This window comes from Numenius arquata, chromosome 5 (assembly GCF_964106895.1).
Source record: "Numenius arquata chromosome 5, bNumArq3.hap1.1, whole genome shotgun sequence".
NCBI lineage: Eukaryota > Metazoa > Chordata > Aves > Charadriiformes > Scolopacidae > Numenius > Numenius arquata.
This window is the reverse complement of record NC_133580.1, coordinates 46,925,361-46,945,198: the sequence shown is the minus strand read 5'-3', so window position 1 is coordinate 46,945,198 and position 19,838 is coordinate 46,925,361. Positions and strand designations below refer to the sequence as shown.

General features: G+C 43.3%; 2 protein-coding genes across 3 annotated transcripts in view; both read right to left on the bottom strand.

Moving 5' to 3' along the window:
• ADAM33 (ADAM metallopeptidase domain 33) overlaps positions 1-574 on the bottom strand; it is a 29,762-nt gene extending 29,188 nt beyond the window's left edge. For both annotated transcript variants that reach the window (XM_074148346.1, XM_074148347.1), the window contains exon 1: positions 419-574. In XM_074148346.1, the coding sequence (XP_074004447.1) occupies positions 419-545 (127 nt within the window). In that variant the 5' untranslated portion in view covers positions 546-574. The remainder of the gene's footprint in view (positions 1-418) is intronic.
• A 7,018-nt stretch (positions 575-7,592) lies between these two features.
• The window catches only part of LOC141464991 (centrosome-associated protein ALMS1-like), a 29,570-nt gene continuing 17,324 nt past the window's right edge, over positions 7,593-19,838 (bottom strand). Inside the window, exons 8-11 of the mRNA XM_074148167.1 lie at positions 18,723-18,906; positions 18,443-18,506; positions 13,462-13,561; positions 7,593-8,068 (exon numbers count right to left, since the gene is read on the bottom strand). Coding sequence (XP_074004268.1) covers positions 8,024-8,068; positions 13,462-13,561; positions 18,443-18,506; positions 18,723-18,906 — 393 coding nt within the window. The 3' untranslated portion in view covers positions 7,593-8,023. The remainder of the gene's footprint in view (positions 8,069-13,461; positions 13,562-18,442; positions 18,507-18,722; positions 18,907-19,838) is intronic.

Genomic DNA, 19,838 nt, shown 5'->3' with positions numbered 1-19,838 from the left:
ATCGGGATGGGAGACAAGGGAGGTCTCTGCCGTTCGGGGGGTGCTGGAGGAGCAGGGGGGTAAGGAGCCGGATCCATCCCCTCTCCCGGAGGGGACTGGCTGGTCCCAGCCCTCCCATCCCAACCAGACCATATAGAGTCATAGCGCGGAGTCCGGCCGCCCTGGCCCAGGCAGCGCTGGGATAAGGCTTGGGGGACCCGCTGGGAGGGGGAATCTGGGGGGCACGTTCCCAGCAGTGTGATGGGGCTGAAGGGAGGGAGCGCTGCCTACAGCCTCCCTCGCTCCGAACCCAGGGACGCGACCCCCCCAGATCCACATCCGTTCTTCCCCTGCAAACCCCAGGGTACCCCCACCCGCACCCCCCGGTCCCCGAGGGGTGAACCTGGGATGTGCGTCCCCCTCGCCCCTTTCCCCTTACCTCGCGGTCCAGAAGCATCCCCCCGCCCGGGGAGCAGCAGCAGCAACCCCAGGAAGAATATGCGGCTCCCCGAAAAAGCGGCCAAGCCCCCGCGGCCGCAGGGTTTGCGGGGGGCCCGCCCGGCCATGCCGGCGCTCCCCGGGGCTGTCACCGCCTCTGCTCGCCGCCGCCGGCCCTGCCTTCCCCTCTTATGCTCTCGGGTCCCCTCCCCTCCACCCGGCTTCCCCCCGCCAGCCCCATTCACTCGCCCCGGCCGGCCCCGCTCGCCGGCGGCCGGAGCCCCCTTTCCCAGGCGCCCGGCTGGATCCTGGGCTGGGCGGCGGGAGGGGGCGGCTGGAGGGAGGGGGCCGGCATTGTTCGCTTTTATTTATTGCTGTGTTTCTTGGCCCAGCCGGGCCGCTTAATGAAAACCAGACCGGAGGAGAAGGCTGCTCCCAGGCTCCCCCCGCCGGGGCATCCCGCCGCAGCCGCGCCGGCAGCCGCCGACCCCCCCCCCCCCCCCCACCTCCAAGGCTCCCCGCCGCCGCTTCACCCCCTTCCTCCGGGGGCAGATGCGAAAAGGTACCCCGAGAGGCTGCCTGCACAAGGAAGGGGATAGGGGGAAGGCAATTAAGTAACCAAATCCATCCCACCAGGGCGAGACAGAGCAGAGGTGCCTCCGTGGCCCCCAGTACAGCCCGCGTTTCTTATTATTATTAAAATTAATATTTTCTTTCTAACAGCATCCAGGCCCACGAAAGCAGCGGGCGGCACAGCTCACCGCCCCGCACAGCGAGCGTGGGGATGGGGTGCGGCTCACTTTCCTTCCTGCACACACACACACGGCCCCGTCCCTGCTCTGCTTCAGCCCTTTTGGGTCCTTTCCCAGGGTCACCTAACTCTCCTCCTGAGTTCAGGGCAAGGATTCATCAATAGTTACTGAAGCCCTAATAATAATATTGATTAACACTAGTAATTAAAGCTTTGCGAATGATTTTACTCTAAAAATGGGGACAGCTGCAAGACGCCCTTACGCAAATCAGTCTAGGAACCTCTGGGTGAGTCTGCCCAAGGTGACATTTCAGCAAAGGAAGGGACAGAGGACTTTTCTGGGGTTTCCCAACACAAAGAGAACATCCTGGGCAGCAGCATGGTCAGAGCCTTCCTGGCACTCAGACATGTGTTGAGGTCCTGTTAACAGGGCCCTCAGATGCAACCAGCAGATGCAAACATCTGGACAGTGTTAGCAAGTCTTCCCCAGCTCGGCAGAACCTTCAAGCACCCATTAGCCTCAGATACAGCGTTTTTCAGGTGGGTTAAGGTCATTAAGCAACACCTCACTCTCACCACAAGCTCTCTCAAGCATCTTACACCCTTTCTGCGTCAAGCTCTGTAGAGCACCAGGAAGGACTTCCTGAAGCTTGAAAGATCGTCTCCTGCCTAAGCTGACCATGGAGGAGCTGTGCAGGTCCCACCACTTCCATGAGAGGACAAACACTGCAAAAAAATAAAGTCACTCCAAAGAATAAACCTGTGGAATTTGGTGAGAAAGAGGGGGCATTGTCATCCCTTCTTGGATCCAGGCAGCTCAGTGGAAGTTCAGCAGAGCAGCTGTAAGTCAGCAGCCTGGCACACAACTAGGAGAGATTCAAATGATGGCTTTCAGCCATCAGGAAACCATCAGCAGCAAGGTCCAGAGGAACGAGGCTGTGCAGAGCTGCTGAGCGCTGCAAACGCCTTTCCAAGAAAGGGCAGTTGGTGGCCAGGACTGCTCAGAGGGGTGAGCCAGGGGCTGGGATAGAGTAGGGACCGTAAGCCAGAGGAAACCCCAGGCAGCTGACAGGCTCCAGTCTTCACCCAGCAGCCCGTCACTGTGGCAGAGCTTTACCGCTAATGTGTTATATGACATTTTCCCTCATTCCTCCACTTTCTCAACCAGTGCGAACTACTGGAAGTAGCACGGTCTCAGGACAGGTGAAGGTAGAAATCTCTCTGCTTCCCCTTGGCACATGGAACCTGAGTGCAGCCATTGGCCATGGAGAAGTACATGGCCCTACATGGGGCTGGGGATCACAATGGCTGGTGGTTACCCAGAGCAGCTTATAAAAGGCTTTTTTGTGCAAAGGAACAGGCATTCTTTCCTCTGTCTACAGCCTCAATCACTTGATATCTCTGCTGACAAAAGCCTACAGAAGCTGTGGCATCCAACCATGGTCTGCAGCTGGGTCACAGAGCCTGGCAGCTGAGGCTGAGGTCAGGGATTTCTGCATCCCAGTGTAAGCCAAGAGCAGCACGTGTGAAGCAGGGGTGGGGCGGGGGATCACTCGTAACCATGGAACTAAAGACAGGGAGAGCCCCCTGGTATCTATTTTCAGCATGCTTTTGTCCTCCCAGGCACTCGTTCTTCATGGTCATGAAGGAAGCAACCAGCACATTGAGTCACACAAGCACAAGAAGTGTGGTCAGGAAGATCCCAGCCACCCACACTTTGGGTCTTCCACGAGTATGTTGTTGGCACAAACAGTCTTAGCCTGCTATGGGTCCTTCTGCAAAGGACAAGGACAGTTGTAACGTAGTAAAACAACTCTATGCCATTCATAAAAACTTGTGCCTTGATAGACCAAAAAAAAAAAGTCTCCTTAGACCTAATTTCACATAATCTCCCATTAAAATGACTATTCAATCTGCACACAATGCCACAGGAACTCAGCTTCTCATGCTCAGTCATTCCGGAAGTAGCTGGCATGTTACGTGCTCCAGATCCAACCAGCAAGTCTCAGAGTCCAACAGACTTACTCTTAACCAGAGGAAGGCCAGGGCTGGCCACTCAGCAGATGACTCAATGGGACTTGGCAGAGGCCAGCAGCAGGCCCCCTACGGCAGAGTGATTCACGGGACATACCGAATCGAACTTGGGTGAAGGAGCCAACACAACTTTGGGAAAATAAGCTGGAGTCTCTCCTTTGTCTTGCATCACGAAGGCAAGTTTGAAGTGGCTTCTGATAAAGCTAGAAACAGACACATGGGTCCATGAATAAAATTAGATTGTATTTAAAAAAAAAAAAAAAAAAAAAAGCCCTTCTCCCCTATCAAGACCTCTTACAACTGTCCTCATCACCGTGGAATCTGAGTGCCTTCCAGAAGAATATTAATCAACGTGGCTTTCATTTGTCATGCAGCGGTCATTCACCCTCCCGCAGGGTCTAATTTGGCCTGGAGAATTCAGTTTATCTGCTGATGTAGGGAGAAAAATATTAATAAAAGTTTGACTTTCAAACCTCGCTTGTGTGAAAGAATCATGTCTTTTCCATTTACAGCAGCTCAGCTGAACTCCTTCCCCAGGACTACAACGAGCATGTCCAATGACTTCATGTTACACTTTTACGCTTTACAGAAGTACAGCCACCCAGCTGGCCAACTAATAAATGCAGCATAAAGGAAGCAATATATTAAATTCTTCTTTACTGGATTAAAGTTTGATCTGGACTAATGAACTGCCAGTCAGGAAGTATTTTCTTCATTAGGGTATTGTTTCAGGAAAAGTGAATTATAGTGAACTACAAACCAGGATGCTCTCACGGATCAGCGGAAGCCATCAGCTTACCTGCTTTTGCACAGGGCAAATCTCCTTTTCAGTCTCCTCCTCTTCAAAGAAGTCGTTCAGTTGCATTCTCCTACAGACACAACCGAAAAAGGCAGGCAGCAGAAGTCCTTCAGGGAAGCAGTCCTCCAGGAGCCAACCTCTCCAGACCAGGCCGTATCTAGACATGCACAGTAACACCACTATATTCTGTGGGGAACTTTCCTTTTCCAAGGAGGTTCCACACATCAACATATTTTTTTTTACATCATCCTTGCAATTAGTTTCCATGGTGATCTTTCCAGTTACCCATAATGAGAGAACGTGTCCCAAACAGCATCTGCTCAAGCTCCTCACGCATTCTGCCATCACTGCCTGATGCAGCAGAACTCTAACTTGAGACTGGTTCTCCATAGAAAGGACTCCAAAAACATCTACCAAGAACCAAAGGACTTTCCATGTTATTATAAAAGGTCCATCAGGATGGAATACAAAAGGTACAACTAGCGGAAATTATCATGAAAGAGGAACTAGAAGGTGTTTCTGAAGGGCTAACAAGCCTCCTATTTTAAAATAAGGAACCTTTCAAAGCATGGAGTAGCTTTTTTACACCCCTCTTCTCTGAGGTTTCCTTGCCTCATCCACCTCACCCTCACGTCCATCACTCTTCTGACTTCAACTTCAGTTCATAGGCAGCTCATCTACAGGCAGTCCAAAGCCAAAGACCAGCCATTCTGTGCACTTGGCGATGAACAAATGACAGTACTACATCAAAGCTGCCTTCGGTTTCTGGAGACAACTCAGCAGACAACCATGCTGCCCTTTCCCAGAGCCTTTGAGATAGTAGCTACGATAACTGGCCTTTTGGTGAGACTCAATCACACATTTGGCATCCACACAATAATCATGGTGCAGGGTGGGAGTGGCAAATGCTGATCAAAGCACATTTCCGATTAACTGATAACAAAAGCCTGCTCCTGTAGGGTTAAAAAAAAAAAAAAAAAAAATAGTTCTGCCCTCTTTAAATTTCCCAAGATTTGCAGAACTTTTACCCTAAAAGTCTTTGTATAGCAGTGGAGTAAGGAGAGATGACTCCACTCTGGAATCAACACAAGACAAGCATAATTTCCTGAGTTTTTGGAAAGAAGTTTTGTGTGTTGGAACCAATGACTCCAAATGTCAACAGCCTCCTTCCACGGAACTATAAACATCGGATGCTTTGCACCCAGCACAAGCTTTATCTGACCTGCTGACAACAAGGAATGATAGTGGAACGGGTGTGAGTCAGTGTCACTAGCATCCCTCATGAGGAAATCAAGAGAAGGATGGATGATAACGCTGTTAGAGCACAGGGCTGAGGAGGAGACCTGCCTCCTTTAAACCTGGCCACCCAGGACCTAATTTTCAGAAGTTCTGAGAAGTTGCAGCTCCTCCCGATTTCATCTGGAATTGCAGGTGCTCACTCCTCTGGGGAGGAAAGTCAAACAAACAATCTCATACTGTTCCTTGACAAAACTTTCTTTTCTCCTCACTGTGTGCAAAGCAAAGAGAATGTTTGCTTTATAATATTTCATAAAGCAGAGTGTAAACTTTTTGTGTGGCTCAAGACCAGGGTAAAATATCCAAGCATAATTTTCAGAGCACGCGTTCTGATATATCAAAGCGTGCCCAAACAGAATTTTTTTTTAACAGAAGCAAATACTTCTTCCTTAGTGAGGCAACTCCTTGTCATGACTCTGAAACAACTGAATTTCTTGTCACAAAGAAAAAAGTCTATTCATACATATATCAGGGAAAGGCATGAGAAATCTCAGTACCAGCAAGGTATAGCACTTTCTGGTTCAGCGACACACAGAGCTGCTTTCTATCTCCAGAAGAGCAAAAGCAAAGCAGTAACTTGCATCCAAACTGATCCCAAGGACAAGACAGTGGAGGGAGCAAATAGGTAAAAAACAGGTTTTGAAGAGTGGAAAGGTCTAAAGAGATAAGCCATTCTCTGAGCTGATTTATTGCAGCCATGTGATACTGTATTATTTTTAACCTCCACTTTTAACTTCCGATTTCTGAGACCAGACCAGATATGACCTTCCAACATATTAGATTGTGATTTTATGGTGGCTGGCGGTTTTTTTGCATGCTATTTTGATAAGAAGAGTACATCCAGATAAAATATAAAGTCTTACACCCACATATATTCTCACACTTGACTCTGGGGTAGGATATAACAGCTGCTTTAACAGCATGTGGTACCACCAGCACAGGACACAGTTTGAAAAATACTATGCCAAATCTTTGTTCAGTGTAATTCAGTGTAGCTCTACTGACCTTCAAGGGCATCACATTATTTCCCATCATTTGAAGATTTGATTCATTACAGCCCAATGTGAACTCCAGGGGTAATTGGCAGAGCTGGACCATGACCACCACTGGATGGCTCAGCCAAGGGGTGAAAGAAGTTCTGTGAAATCCTTAGTGAACACAAGAGGTCAAAATCTGAGCATTGCCTCACCTCTGCAGAATTGGGTGTACTGTTAACAGCTGCTCCTTGAACTAAATTTCTATGAACATCTTAAGTACAGAAAATAGGAAACCACTGTTCGCACCCACTTACTTTTTCCTCAGGTGCCTTTTCCTGTTTACACATCGGATGAGCTCTATTGTGATAAGAAATGAAACTGAGACTTCAGGCTTCTATCACCAAGAACACAATCTCCGTATTTCATCTTTTGCAACGGTGATGCTAGTTAAGTGTATAACCAAGTATCCTGCCAGCATGCAAGCATATAATGATGAGAAGGGGACTCTCCCAGGGCAACGCTTAAAAATTCCCAACATCATAAAAAATTTCAATTAGACTCCTGGTTCATACAGAAAGATAGCAAACCAAGGGAAAGGTCAGTGAAGTCGTGACTCCTTCACTCTTTCAGGTGCTAATAACAACAGTTTAAACAGCCATTACAGTTACCTTCTAAGGCCCGGTTTCTTTAGATGTCGCAGTTTGGGCCAGATTGGCCAATGACAAGACCAGATGCTCTCCCCCACCTCTTTCTCCAAGGAAAGGAAGAAGAGAGTTAAAGAGATTTATGAGTTTAGGAAAAAATAAACTACTTTAATGAAATAATAATAATAAAATAAAAAGGAAATAATGAAATAGATACAATATATACAAAATCATATCAAGCTCCCAGGGAGATGTCACAGGCAGGCACTGGGGAAGGCCCAGATTGGACTCAGCAACGGATGGGAACTGGATTCCCGGTAACAGACAGGGTCCTCTTCAGACATCGTCATTGAAGAAAGAGAGCCATTGAAGAGGCCAAGCCATTGAAGAAGCGCCAACCTGACCCCTTTGATCCCCCAGCTTTTATTCTGAGCACAGATGATGGGACGGAATACCCTACTGGTCAGTTTGGGTCACCCGACCTGTTCATACCTCCCCACAGGTGTGAACCCTCCATGGGGTAAACAACCCCATCAGCTGACCCCGGTTGCCACAGCAACAAGGATAAGTGAGAGCCTCTCTCACTGAACAGAAAGTTGGCTCTGCTCCATCCCAAACCAGGACAGTTGACCACAGGGACAGCGAAGATGCATTTCATGATTGCTGCACCAGCTACTACAAACTGATCTGATGTTATTTATTTAAGGGGTTTTTGCATTACAAAACAAGTAACTTTTCTACATTGAGATAGGAAATAAAAAAATAAAAAAATAATTGTGAAAAACAGTTTAAAATAAATATATAAAACTGCTGTTCCAATCAGGTAGTTATAAATATATTATGAACCGAGTACTTCCAAACTATGTTTACTTTGGAAGTGCATAACACCACTACAAAACCCAGCCATTTATTTAAAAACCTGTCATTCATATCAAATTATTGATTCTTAAATACAGCAAGATTATATAGGCACAAAAATGACAAAAGTGAATACCACAAAACATACACTGCACAAGTATTTACTGCATTATCTTTTTGACATCACAATCTGCTTTACGCTGCACTTTTAATAACCACAATACACCTTCATTTGAACAGATCTTTATCAGTTCCAAGGCACCTTCCTCCCTAAGACACGGTTGGTGATTTTCTGAAAAATAAAAACAAAGCAAGAGAGATGAGTATTATTCCTCTAAACATCAAAAATGCTAAGCATGAAGATATTATTAATAAGTTTTCTGAACAGAATCAAAAGAGGTAACCTCCAGAGGAGGGCCACAAAAACGATCAGAGGGATGGAGCACCTCTCCTATGAGGAAAAGGCTGAGAGCGTTGGGGTTGTTCAGCCTGGAGAAAAGAAGGTTCTGGGGAGACCTTATAGTGGCCTTTCAGTACTTAAAGGGGGCTTATAAGAAAGATGGGGACAAATTTTTTAGCAGAACCTGATGTGATAGGACAAGGGGTAATGATTTTAAACTAAAAGAGGGTAGATTTAGACTAGATACAAGGAAGAAATTGTTTGCAATGAGGGTGGCAAAACACTGGAACAGGATGCCCAGAGAGGTGGTAGATAACCCATCCCTGGAAACATTCAAGGTCAGGATGGATAGGGCTCTGAGCAACCTGATCTAGTTGAAAATGTCCCTGCAGGGGGGCTGCATTAGATGAACTTTAAAGGCCTCTTCCAACCCAAACTATTCTATCATTCTGTGATACATATTACATAGCTTTATAGAACTGTATGGTAAAAGTAAGAGCTTTGGGTAACGATATATTACTAACAGCAGTGGGAATGATACAGCCATTACCTGATGTGACCTTTTGCATCACCCAGATGAATGCAACATGCAGCTCAGCTCTTTATACCCACACATACAGAGTATGCAGTATGCGTGTATATAGTATGTACACATACTATATATAGCATATATATCAATACAGAATATACTCTGCTTACATACATAAATATACACGTCAGCAGCTTTTCTACTTTTTATCTCAGCACAGAATCTGTCCCCAGTACTTCATGAAGCCTCAGAAAGGTTCAATATGCCTCACACCACAAAACCTCTGAATAGTCCTTACAGCTCACAGGCCCTTTTGCAATCTAATAAGCATCTAATTGCCCTCTGGGTTTGCTATCTCCCCTCTTTGCTCCACTTCCAGGAAGTGACTACAAAACAAAAATACCTAACTGTTGCTGACAGGAGGGAAAAGGTAGCCAAGGGGATGAAAAACAAACATTAAACAAAAATTACTGTAAAGCAGCAAGCAAAGTGCAATTCAGTTTCACATGTCTAGAAGCATTTGCTTTTTCCTTTGGGGTAGTGACACCTTGTGGCCCCTATCTTGCATAGACTCTAAAGGACACGTGCCATCCATAAATAAAATAGTTTAGTGTTCCTGAATGCTAATATATATATTTTTTTTTAAGGGGCAGAGGGAAGAATATAAATCAATATATTGATTTAAGGGGGATCAGCTTTAAGGAGGTTTCTCCCACGCTCCCTACTTACAAAAATTACAAACTCACTAGATCTAATGGAAAAGCCTCACTAATGGGACAAATTTTTATCTGATAAACTCATAAAATTCATTTTCACTTCACTGGGGTTAAAAGAGTTCTGATTTATGCTGCCATCAGACCAGAAATCTGTCTTGACTAAAGTTTTCAAAATTAAAGGGCATGCACCATTCCCTTATCTGACTGGTATGATTTTATGCTCTATTTGAAATTAAAAGTACAAAAGCAAAGGGATACTGGGACAGAACATCAGCCAGACCCACGTGCATCCTGTGATAAAAATATCTTTATTAAGATAGCAAAGTTAAGTATTTAACAATTAGAAAAATTAAGAATGCCTATATGACCCTCAGTCGCTTTTGAGCACTGGAATTTTGATAGGTTTTCTCTTACATATGAGTCTATACTATTTCCTTACACAGATCCCATCCTCACTCAGGGCTAACAAAACTGTTCTCATCCTCTCTTCACCTCCCACTGCATTGCCCTGAATTGCCACTGTAGCACATAAATGCCTTAAAACAAGCACTGACAGCCCACCCTTCTCAGATGTCCCGTATGAGCATTTTCACTTGTACTTTACAAAATGTAAGCAAATTTTGTCCACATACATTCACTAATTTGGAGGCTTATTTTGCACCAAATAAACTCAGTTTCATCTCATCCCTCAATCTGGCTACTAAGATCATTATTCTTCGTTCCCTACATCTAATGAGGAGAGACACACTGCCTGCAGAGAGCAGTATGTCCCACATAGTAGCTGTCACTGCTCACACTGGAAACATACAGTTCTGTTTGTTTTCTCCTCACAATACATTTCTAAGAAGCAGATGTTCATTTTAATTCTGAAGCATCAGCCCAAAAATTACATCAATATGCAGTTATACCTAACATACCTTTAAATTCTGATGTGAGGATGCTTCAGCAAACAACACTTGTCCACATTCATGCACGTACAGATATGAGTGTGAATACATGTTTAATTCATTGCTTCCTTTCCCTAATTTTAATCACCCTTAACCTGTGAGCCTCAACGCCCTGTAGAAGCAGCGTGCATACTGTACTGATAGATAATCCCATCCTCAGAGCCAGCTGTACTGCTATTAGTGAGGTGTATGCCTAGTTTAACTTTTACATGTCTACTCCTCTGGTATCAGTGACAGAAATAAAAGCAACCGGTGTCCCGGCGCCATATTACATTGTGGCTGAAATGTAATAAACCTAGGATATAAGCACACTTCCCTATTACAACAAAGTGTTCAGCCACAGGTGCTGGGAGAGAGTAAGTGCTCAGACTCTCCTTCACCAAGAAAATTGGCCTGGCAGTTTAAGACATCCCCCACTTGCCCAGCTGTTTCACTCCTGGCTCCTCTGCCAGGTATTAACATTTGCACAGTAGGAAGTCAGCCAAGAAAATACAAGCATAAGCCTCAGACATTCCAGAACAGGATGCCTCAGCACACACTTTTGCCAGCAGTTTAACCTACTAAACTGCACTCTGGAGTGGCTGGAGCATGAGTAAGTACATCCTTTCCCCATCAAGATGTCCACTGCTAGCCTGTCAAAATCCAAAAAATGCAGGACAAAAGTTTCACTAGGGATAGGTCATGCCACGAAGCACTGATCTAGGAGTCAGAGAATACAAGTACTATGCTCGACCTCCACCACCGACCCACAGACAAACTTGAGCAAGGCAATTGACTGTCTGCCTCCCTCTCCTTTCCCAAGCTTTGTCTGGATACATGCCAAATGATCTTGGAAGGAACTGTCCCCTGGTAGGTTTGTATAAGGCACAACAGGACTCCTCTAGGTGACTGCAATTAAAATAAGTCAGATCTATTCCAAAGTACTGATTTGCTGTTCTTCACCAGCAATCCACAAACCTTTCACTATGAGAGATACAGTACTACAGATCATTTAAATGATACAACCCTAGTTTACACACATTTTCAGTCTAGCTTTTGTACCAGCCTTTTTCTTCTCCTAATACTCTGTGTCATCTTTGGAGTCATTCCACAAAATCTGTGGCCTTTTTTTTTCATGCACAATCAGATCCGCTTAGAAACTGATGCTCTCAGCAACACATTAACCAAATTCTAAACAAACCATTCACTGTATTTACAGCTACTCACTACAGCTATTCTGCATCATCAAAGACAAAAAGATTACAATATTTACTGCAATGAATCATCATCCCTCTTCCAATCAAAAACACATTTATATACAAAACTTCTGATCTGATTCCCTCTCTGCTTCCAGCTGACTACGCTACTTCAGTCAACAACTGCCAGCATTCATTAACTCTTAAGACTTTACTGCATCGGCATCTGAGACTCTCGGATTAGTGAAAAAAATATGTCCTGAATATACCCTGCAAAAGCGTATCATCAAATTCAAGTAATTCTACTGGTAAATGCCCACAATCAGATTAGGTAGGTTTTCTGAATAATGCATTGCGTTATGAGCCCTGACTTTTAAAATCCAATTACTGCTGTTCCCAAAAAATTACTAAACTCATTATTCCAGCTCTGGTAAGACAACTCAGCCAGGAAAGGGTTGCAATGCGAAAACGGAAGTGCAACATTAAGATGCAGAGGAAAACAAATCAGTTTTAATTTTTAATGCATGTCCTTAAACCACTGAGGCTTTTAATGCAGTTTATTGCCTGCTGCCAGAGATCTCCAGAAGGCTATGTTCTATGGTATATGGGTTAGTTAAAGAGCGAGAAGGTAACTCAGGTTAGAACCTCAGTATTTGTAATGCAAACTGTTGTTTCTCATCTTTTAGTTCTTATTAAGTCTTAAAAGAAAGCTTAAGCATATGAATGCCTAGAACAGCTCAAAAAATGATACACTGGTCAGTTTTGGAGAGACACTTCTCAGAGGGGACAAGTGGGCCTTCTCTGTTTTATCAGGACATTTATCACATCATTGTGGATAAATTCATACTGCTTGTTACACAGAAATACTAGAAAATTGTGTGCACATGGGAGGGCATAAGAACAGAAGACTCTTCTTTGTTATATATCATGCTTAACCCAGGGGAGTCTCTAGCACAGGGTTCTTCAGTCTTTCTACCATTAATTAAATCTGTGCTTTGTGTCTCTCTGTTAAACAAATGTTACACAACTTGTACAGCCAGGGAGGAAAAGCATAAGCAGCAGTTGTTAGCTGGGATAGAAGCAGTTCCCTGCAGGTATCTCACTGCTTCATGGCAGAATGAGCCAGGATTCAGTCCTAGAGTAACTCAGCAAATCAACCCCACTGTTTCTTTCTCCTGCCTACCAAAATCCTGCAGTCCTCACCCCACCTTTGCTCTCCTGCTGGTTGTGTGGTGAGGCCCCAGCACAGAAATTGGTCTTGAACTGCTGGACAAGTGCTTGTGGTTCAAAGTCAGTCACACCCATGCTTAGGGATACTGGTTTAGTTTACAGCTTGCCAGACAGATGCAAGATCACGCTATCAGCTGAACAATCATGAAATCCACAGCTCCCAAATTTAACAAATTGCCACCAGGACTGCCAGTTCTCCACTGAAGCAAAATTAAGAATGACGACTCCAGGCTTTGTTAACTACGGTTGCGAAGTTAGTTGTGAATTATGTACACTAAATACATCTGCAGGAAAGGTACATGAGAGTAAAACCAGCAGCTTTCAGTTCAAAGAGCCTGTCCACAGAATACCTTCTTTAAATATGTTCCATGACCCCTCTATTATGCCCTCAAGACTCTGCACAAGACTTTTTTTGTATACTTTAACGAAGAGCATGCTTCCTTATCTTTTTTCCATATGCCACATGTAGGTACTGGGAGGATTTTAAGTTAGGTAGGGGGATTTTATTGTTCCAAGTTTTGTTAAGCTTGATTGCTTTGACCATGATTAAATGCTAATATATCCTAAACACCTAGAAGTTGCAAAATACCACAGAATTAATATTTAGTAAATCTTACTATAATGCTTGTGACCTCAAGAAAAAAAATTCTAAAATGTTCCAGTATAAATACTTGACCAGAATACCTACCGTTTTGTAAAGCTGTGCTTTCAGACGGTATGAGTTGTATTCCATTTTTCTCTTCTCTTCCTCTCGCTTCTTCTGCACCTCTGGCAGCTGGTCATAGATCCTTAAGTGTAAATACAAAAAGTCAAAAATAGTGACTTGGAAGGAAGTAACTTACTGATATTAAAAAAACCCATCCTCTGTTTTACATTCACATTCTGTTAAAAGCCACTGGCCAACCACATCATAGAAAAATTTATTTGGGGGTTTCCCTGGGTGTCACACAGGGAAAATGTGGAATACATAGCAGTTGTGATACCGGAAATTCCCACATTCCATAATGCCTTTCACTTACAAGCAGCAACTCCTAAAAGCAATATTTATAACATTAAAATGACCATAGAGCTGCTACAATTATCCAGCTGCAAAAGGCAGAGCTTCAATATCTTCAGTACAGAACAGCCCCATTGCTTTTCCATAATGGTTATGCTGATAAGTTTATCCATCAATAGTAAAATCCTTATTACAAGAATAATCTGATTAAGCTATTTAGGCATCTTTTCAAAAATTCACTATTTTCAGCATTCAACAGTGTTGCCCTGTTTAGGTGAATGCTTTCTCTTCTAAAGTGCTGAACTTCTCCCATACCAGAACCAAAGAGCAAGGGATGCTTTGAACTGAATAGGAGACTGGTGCTCAGTACAGTCAGTGCACTATTCTAGTCTGGTTTACATCTAAAGGAGGAACCTGACACCTATGATGGCAGTGTACTGATCACACTGCCTTCCCCATATCTTCCTCTAAGATAATAAAGCTTTACTAATTTCGTGACAGTGATTACCAAGAAATATGCAGCTTCAAAACCACTGCAGTTTACAGGAGGTGGAAATGAATGATGTTCAAAAATTTCAGTCCTATAATATTTCATGCAAGAGAGATCTTGCTATACTCCTTTCTCAACATGCTGATTTGATAATCAGCAAATAGGAAAAAAAAAAAACCCACCAGCTTGTTACAGATACAACAGTGCAATGATATTAGGAAAAATTACTTTACTGAAAGAGTGGTCAGGCTCTGGAACAGCCTGCCCAGGCAGGTGGTTGAGTCACCATCCCTGGGGGTATTTAAGAAACGTGTAGATGTGCACTTCAGGGCATGCTCTAATGGCTGAGATTGTAGAGGGTTTTTGTGTGTGTATGGTTGGACTCGGTGACCTCAGAGGTCCTTTCCAACCATGACGATTCTGTGATTCTGTACGCTTTTAGAGAATATTTCATTCTTATGTCAGTATCATATCTTCGCATAATTACTGTTGGCACTTTGAATGTTTTTAAACACATCTATGCCTTCAACTCGTGTTATCTGAAAGTACTGCAACACACTCCATTTTGAACATTGCAAATCAATACATCCCACCAGCCAGGAGGGGCATCTTTGACAGTTGACTTGGTACAGGAAAATAAGTAATACTTCAGACTGGCAAGAGAAGTGGCAGAGGCAAATGTGCATCAGTTTGCACCCATTTGTTATTTAGTCAGTACAAGTTAGGTGTCACTTGCATATTTCAAAGGACAGAAGGATAAGAAGTTAGCTGGAAAACATAGTCATCATAAGCTCTATGATAACACGTAAGTAGGCAGAATCAAGAAAGCAAGGATCAAATCCAAACCTCAGTGCTAAATTTTATCTCCTGTCTAATTCACCAGCATCAGCTAGGGAGAGCCATACACATTTGTAGCTTCTACAGTCCTGCACACAAATGTGTTTACCAGTCCATTAGACTTCACAGTGGAATTGATGAGCAAGCAAATACACATCCAACACCAAAAGAAAGAAGAAAAAAAACCCAAACCACCACCAACTGCACTTAGAATCATAGAATTATAGAATCGTCCAGGTTGGAAGAGACCCTTGGGATCATCGAGTCCAACCATCTACCCTACACTACAAAGTTCTCCCCTATATCATATCCCCCAACACCACATCTAAACGGCTCTTAAACACATCCAGGGATGGTGACTCAACCACCTCCCTGGGCAGCCTATTCCAATGCCTGACCACTCTTTCTGTGAAAAATTCTTACTAATGTTCAGTCTAAACCTACCCTGTTGGAGCTTGAAGCCATTCCCTCTCGTTCTGTCATTAGTTACCTGTGCGAAGAGACCAGCACCAACCTCTCTACAGTGTCCTTTCAAGTAGTTGTAGAGAGTGATGAGGTCTCCCCTCAGCCTCCTCTTCCTCATACTAAACAGTCCCAGCTCCTTCAACCGCTCTTCATATGATTTATTCTCCAGGCCCTCCACCAGGTTCGTTGCCCTCCTCTGCACTCGCTCCAGCACCTCGATATCTCTCTTGTATTGAGGTGCCCAAAACTGGACACAATACTCGAGGTGTGGCCTCACCAGTGCTGAGTACAGGGGCACAATCACCTCCCTACTTCTGCTGGTCACACTATTTCTAATACAAGCCAGGATGCCGTTGGCTTTCTTGGCCACCTGGGTACACTGCCGGCTCATATTCAGCCGCTTGTCAATTAGAACCCCCAGGTCTCTTTCTTCCAGGCAGCTTTCCAACCACACTTCCCCAAGCCTGTAGCGCTGCTTGGGGTTATTGTGGCCCAAGTGCAGAACCTGGCACTTGCCCTTGTTGAAACTCATGCCATTGATTTTGGCCCAATGATCCAATCTATCTAGGTCTCTCTGTAGAGCTTCCCTATCACCATGCAGATCAACACTCCTGCTTAACTTGGTGTCATCTGCGAACTTGCTGATGATACACCCTATGTCCTTGTCGAGATCATCAATAAAGACGTTAAACAGAAATGGTCCTAACACTGAGCCCTGAGGCACACCACTTGTGACTGGCCGCCAGCTGGATTTAAATCCATTGAGCACCACTCTTTGGGACCTTCCAGTCAGCCATTGCTTGACCCAGCAGATCGTATGCTCATCCAGGCCGTGTGAAGCCAGTTTTTCCACAAGAATTGTATGGGGGTCAGTATCGAATGCTTTTCGAAAGTCCAGGTATACAATATCAACAGCCTTTCCCTCGTCCAATAATCTGGTTATTCTTCCAGACACCTACTTTCCTGTGAATCCCTGTTTTCCTACTCTGTCTGCACCTGCTCTTAGGAGATCATCTTCTCTAAAAATGTCACTACCCACATTACGGCTATAGAAAAAAAGGAAATAAATCACATTTTGATGTTTATTTTACTCCTCTCATGCTTTGCTGGAGGGCAGCAGAAGGTGCTAGGTCCATGCATGTGTTACTGGATGGGGGGATACCTCCAAGATTCGGAGTTTTGCTTTGCTACCATCTCACCACTCTCTGAAGGCTTTCACTGTTCAAGGGCTCCCCTCAATGGAAGATCAAGATTTTCCCCTCACAAATCATCCCACCATAAAAATGTTTAGAACATGAAGTGGGCAATGCAGAATTGCAGGTAAATTAATTGAAAACTGTTTTCATTACCGCTAGCCAATTTGCCATGAGAAATTCCATTTATATCCTCACAGAGAATAAGAAAAAAAACTTCTGCATTCATTATAGGTGTGGATTTCAAAAGAATGGTACAGAATAAATTACTTCTCGGCTCCAACTGAGAGCTGGAGTATGACAGCAGCAAGAATAAAAAAAAAAAAGTCATCAAGTGTGACTGCCTGAATCAGTCTCCATAGAAGTCCTGTTGACTTCATTTACTATGAAGTCAGAGTCTCTGAAAATACAGGAGTTCATCAATCTCCCAGTCCAACTGACCTGAACCCGAATCCTTTGTGGGTCCTGGTCCAGCCCTTCACCATCCTCTTCATAAAAAGAATATTTCCTTGTCTCCACGGACAATCTGTCCTCAAACACTGCCAAGGGGGGTGTCCTTGAGGGATAGAAGGGTTCTGTCCCAAGGAGAGACTTTGTATTTGTCATTGTTAAACTTTGTGAGATTCTCCTTGGCCCTTTCCCCCAGCCTGCAGAGATCTCTAGAAACTGCAGACCTACTCTCCAGCATACTGACTGGTCCTCCCATTTTGGCATCACCTGCAAAACCGTTGAGGTGCACTTCATCCCACTGCTAATAATGATTAAGATGCTGTGAAACAGTCCTGGCCCACAGCATTGTCCCTTTCACATAGCACAAACCCTTCCCTCCACATAGCATGTACATTCCAAAACTTCAATGCAACAAAGCACTTACATATATACTGAAATCCCAAGTACTAAAATATCCCTTGCCTCAGAGTATACTCTTGACCTTTGTTTGGTTTTGACTCTTAAATAACTTACAGTATCATTGTATTTTTATGTAACTTTACAAGTTATCAGAGATGATTTTATGAGTCTCTAGTTTACTTTTAAGTATTTATGTTGTTTCTCAACTGGTACTCTTCCAAACCACCTCCTCTCAACCCCACTACCATTTCAGAATACAGCTGCAATAGACTCCATTTTTTATTCTATCTTCACATGCTCTCTTTGTAGCACAGGTGTTTCAAATCTTTAATACACTGCTAGTGTGCACTTTATATATGAATTGCTTGAGTCAAAAATAAGGCAAAATCTATCATAAGGTGGTTTTCTTCAAGGGTAAAATCTTCCATATTCCTTTGAGGGTAGTTATTTCTTACGTAAAGGTACTTTCATTTGGTGAAATGATTCCTCACTTCCTGCACCAATTACCTAGTTTGTTAATGTTTAAAGCTATACAGATGCTCCAGTGGCCCACATCCTACATTTCTGCTCCTTTTGGGATCCAGTACTTGCACAGTTTGCTGCAGTTCTTGAATGGCAGATACTGCAGCAGAAAACTCAGGTTTAGTTACAGAAATCATTTTTCAAAAATGATTTTGTTTCTTGGATTTTCTAAATAGGTGCTTTCTCCCTCTGATAAAATGCCTACATCTTGCACTGAAAAAGATGAATTCTTTGACTGCAGATACAAGTCATCCATCTTTCCTACCCATTTACTCAGATCACTTATCTACCTGAAACAAAATTTTCTTAACCTTACCGTTTAGATCTTTGAACCATTTCACTCTTTGGAATTGTTCTTCTCTTTTCTCTAATCAGAAAACCTAAATAGAAAATTTTGAGATAAGAGAATGGTGAACAAGTCTACTTCTCACGAAGAATATTACTTCAACAATGTGACTCCTTTATAAGTTTTGGATTCTTATAGACAATAATGTTAAATAATTGTAACACTTTTATTGAAAATACACACACCCTTAAGTATAACGTAGAAAATCATTAATTCCCATAGAACATAAAGAGCAGAATCATGGAGGTACCTCTGTCGGACAGCATGTGGCTTGCATTCCTGTAGCCCTTTCTCTTCTCTGGAGGATGAAATATTTCTTCTCGTTCAGACTGCAGTACACTCTGTATCTTCCTTTCCTCCATTACAAGCTTCAGATGCTTCACACGCTCTCTAGAGCGGGAGATGAAATCAGGGCGATGCACTGCAAGAGCCTCCTAAGATGGGATGACACAAAGCAAAGTTTGAAGTGGCCAGGCTGTCTCCCTTTGACTGGAAGGGAATAATCAAAATATTTAACACTATTACCAAAGCATGGAAAAATAATCCCATCAAAGTAGTATTTGGTATAACATACAAAATGTTGTATCCTTAATGCTGGGTAGATCCTCAGAGATCTTATTTAACAACCTATATGTCAACAAACAGAAAACTAACTGGCCAAAAAGGAAAAAAAAAGCTAAAATAATTGGCAAGAGGGACACAAATATCTTCTCAAAAAAGCATAGCAAAGTTCACAAAGTTGAGCCCGTAGAACATGAGCAATTCATTTTGGATCAGAAGTGGAATTTTAAAACCATTCTCCTAATACTTCTGTTTGCCACGCTTTAATTTCCATCACAGAGCATTCCCTGAGATTATGAGCAGATGCAACTGAACTTAATGAAACTTCTGAAGTGCACCTAAATTAGCACTTCCTAACTTAAATTTCACTGGCTGTGTACAAACTTTTTCAAAAATATTTCTGTATGCTACATCTGTATTTTTCCACAGATGTTGAGTAATCACACCTGGTCTGAAGTGTACACCGTATATGCATGTGTATGTATATATACACACATACAGTGTTTGCACTGTGTGAATTAAAGCCCATTTTAGTCACATACTATGTACATCACACAATTATTTCTACATGGAAGCAAGTATGACTTGACATTGTGTCAGCCTTTAGTTCCTGAAGAAAAATTATTTAAGCCCTAAAATATAGATCAATTCAAACAGATTAGCATATTGTGGAAAGCCAGATTAACATAACCAAACAGGACTCACAAATTCATGGGTTTTCTTGGGTTTGCTATATTTATTTTTTTTTTTTAATTTTTTTTATTAAGCAGGAGCGGTCTGTAACATGTTGACTTCCACTGATTAT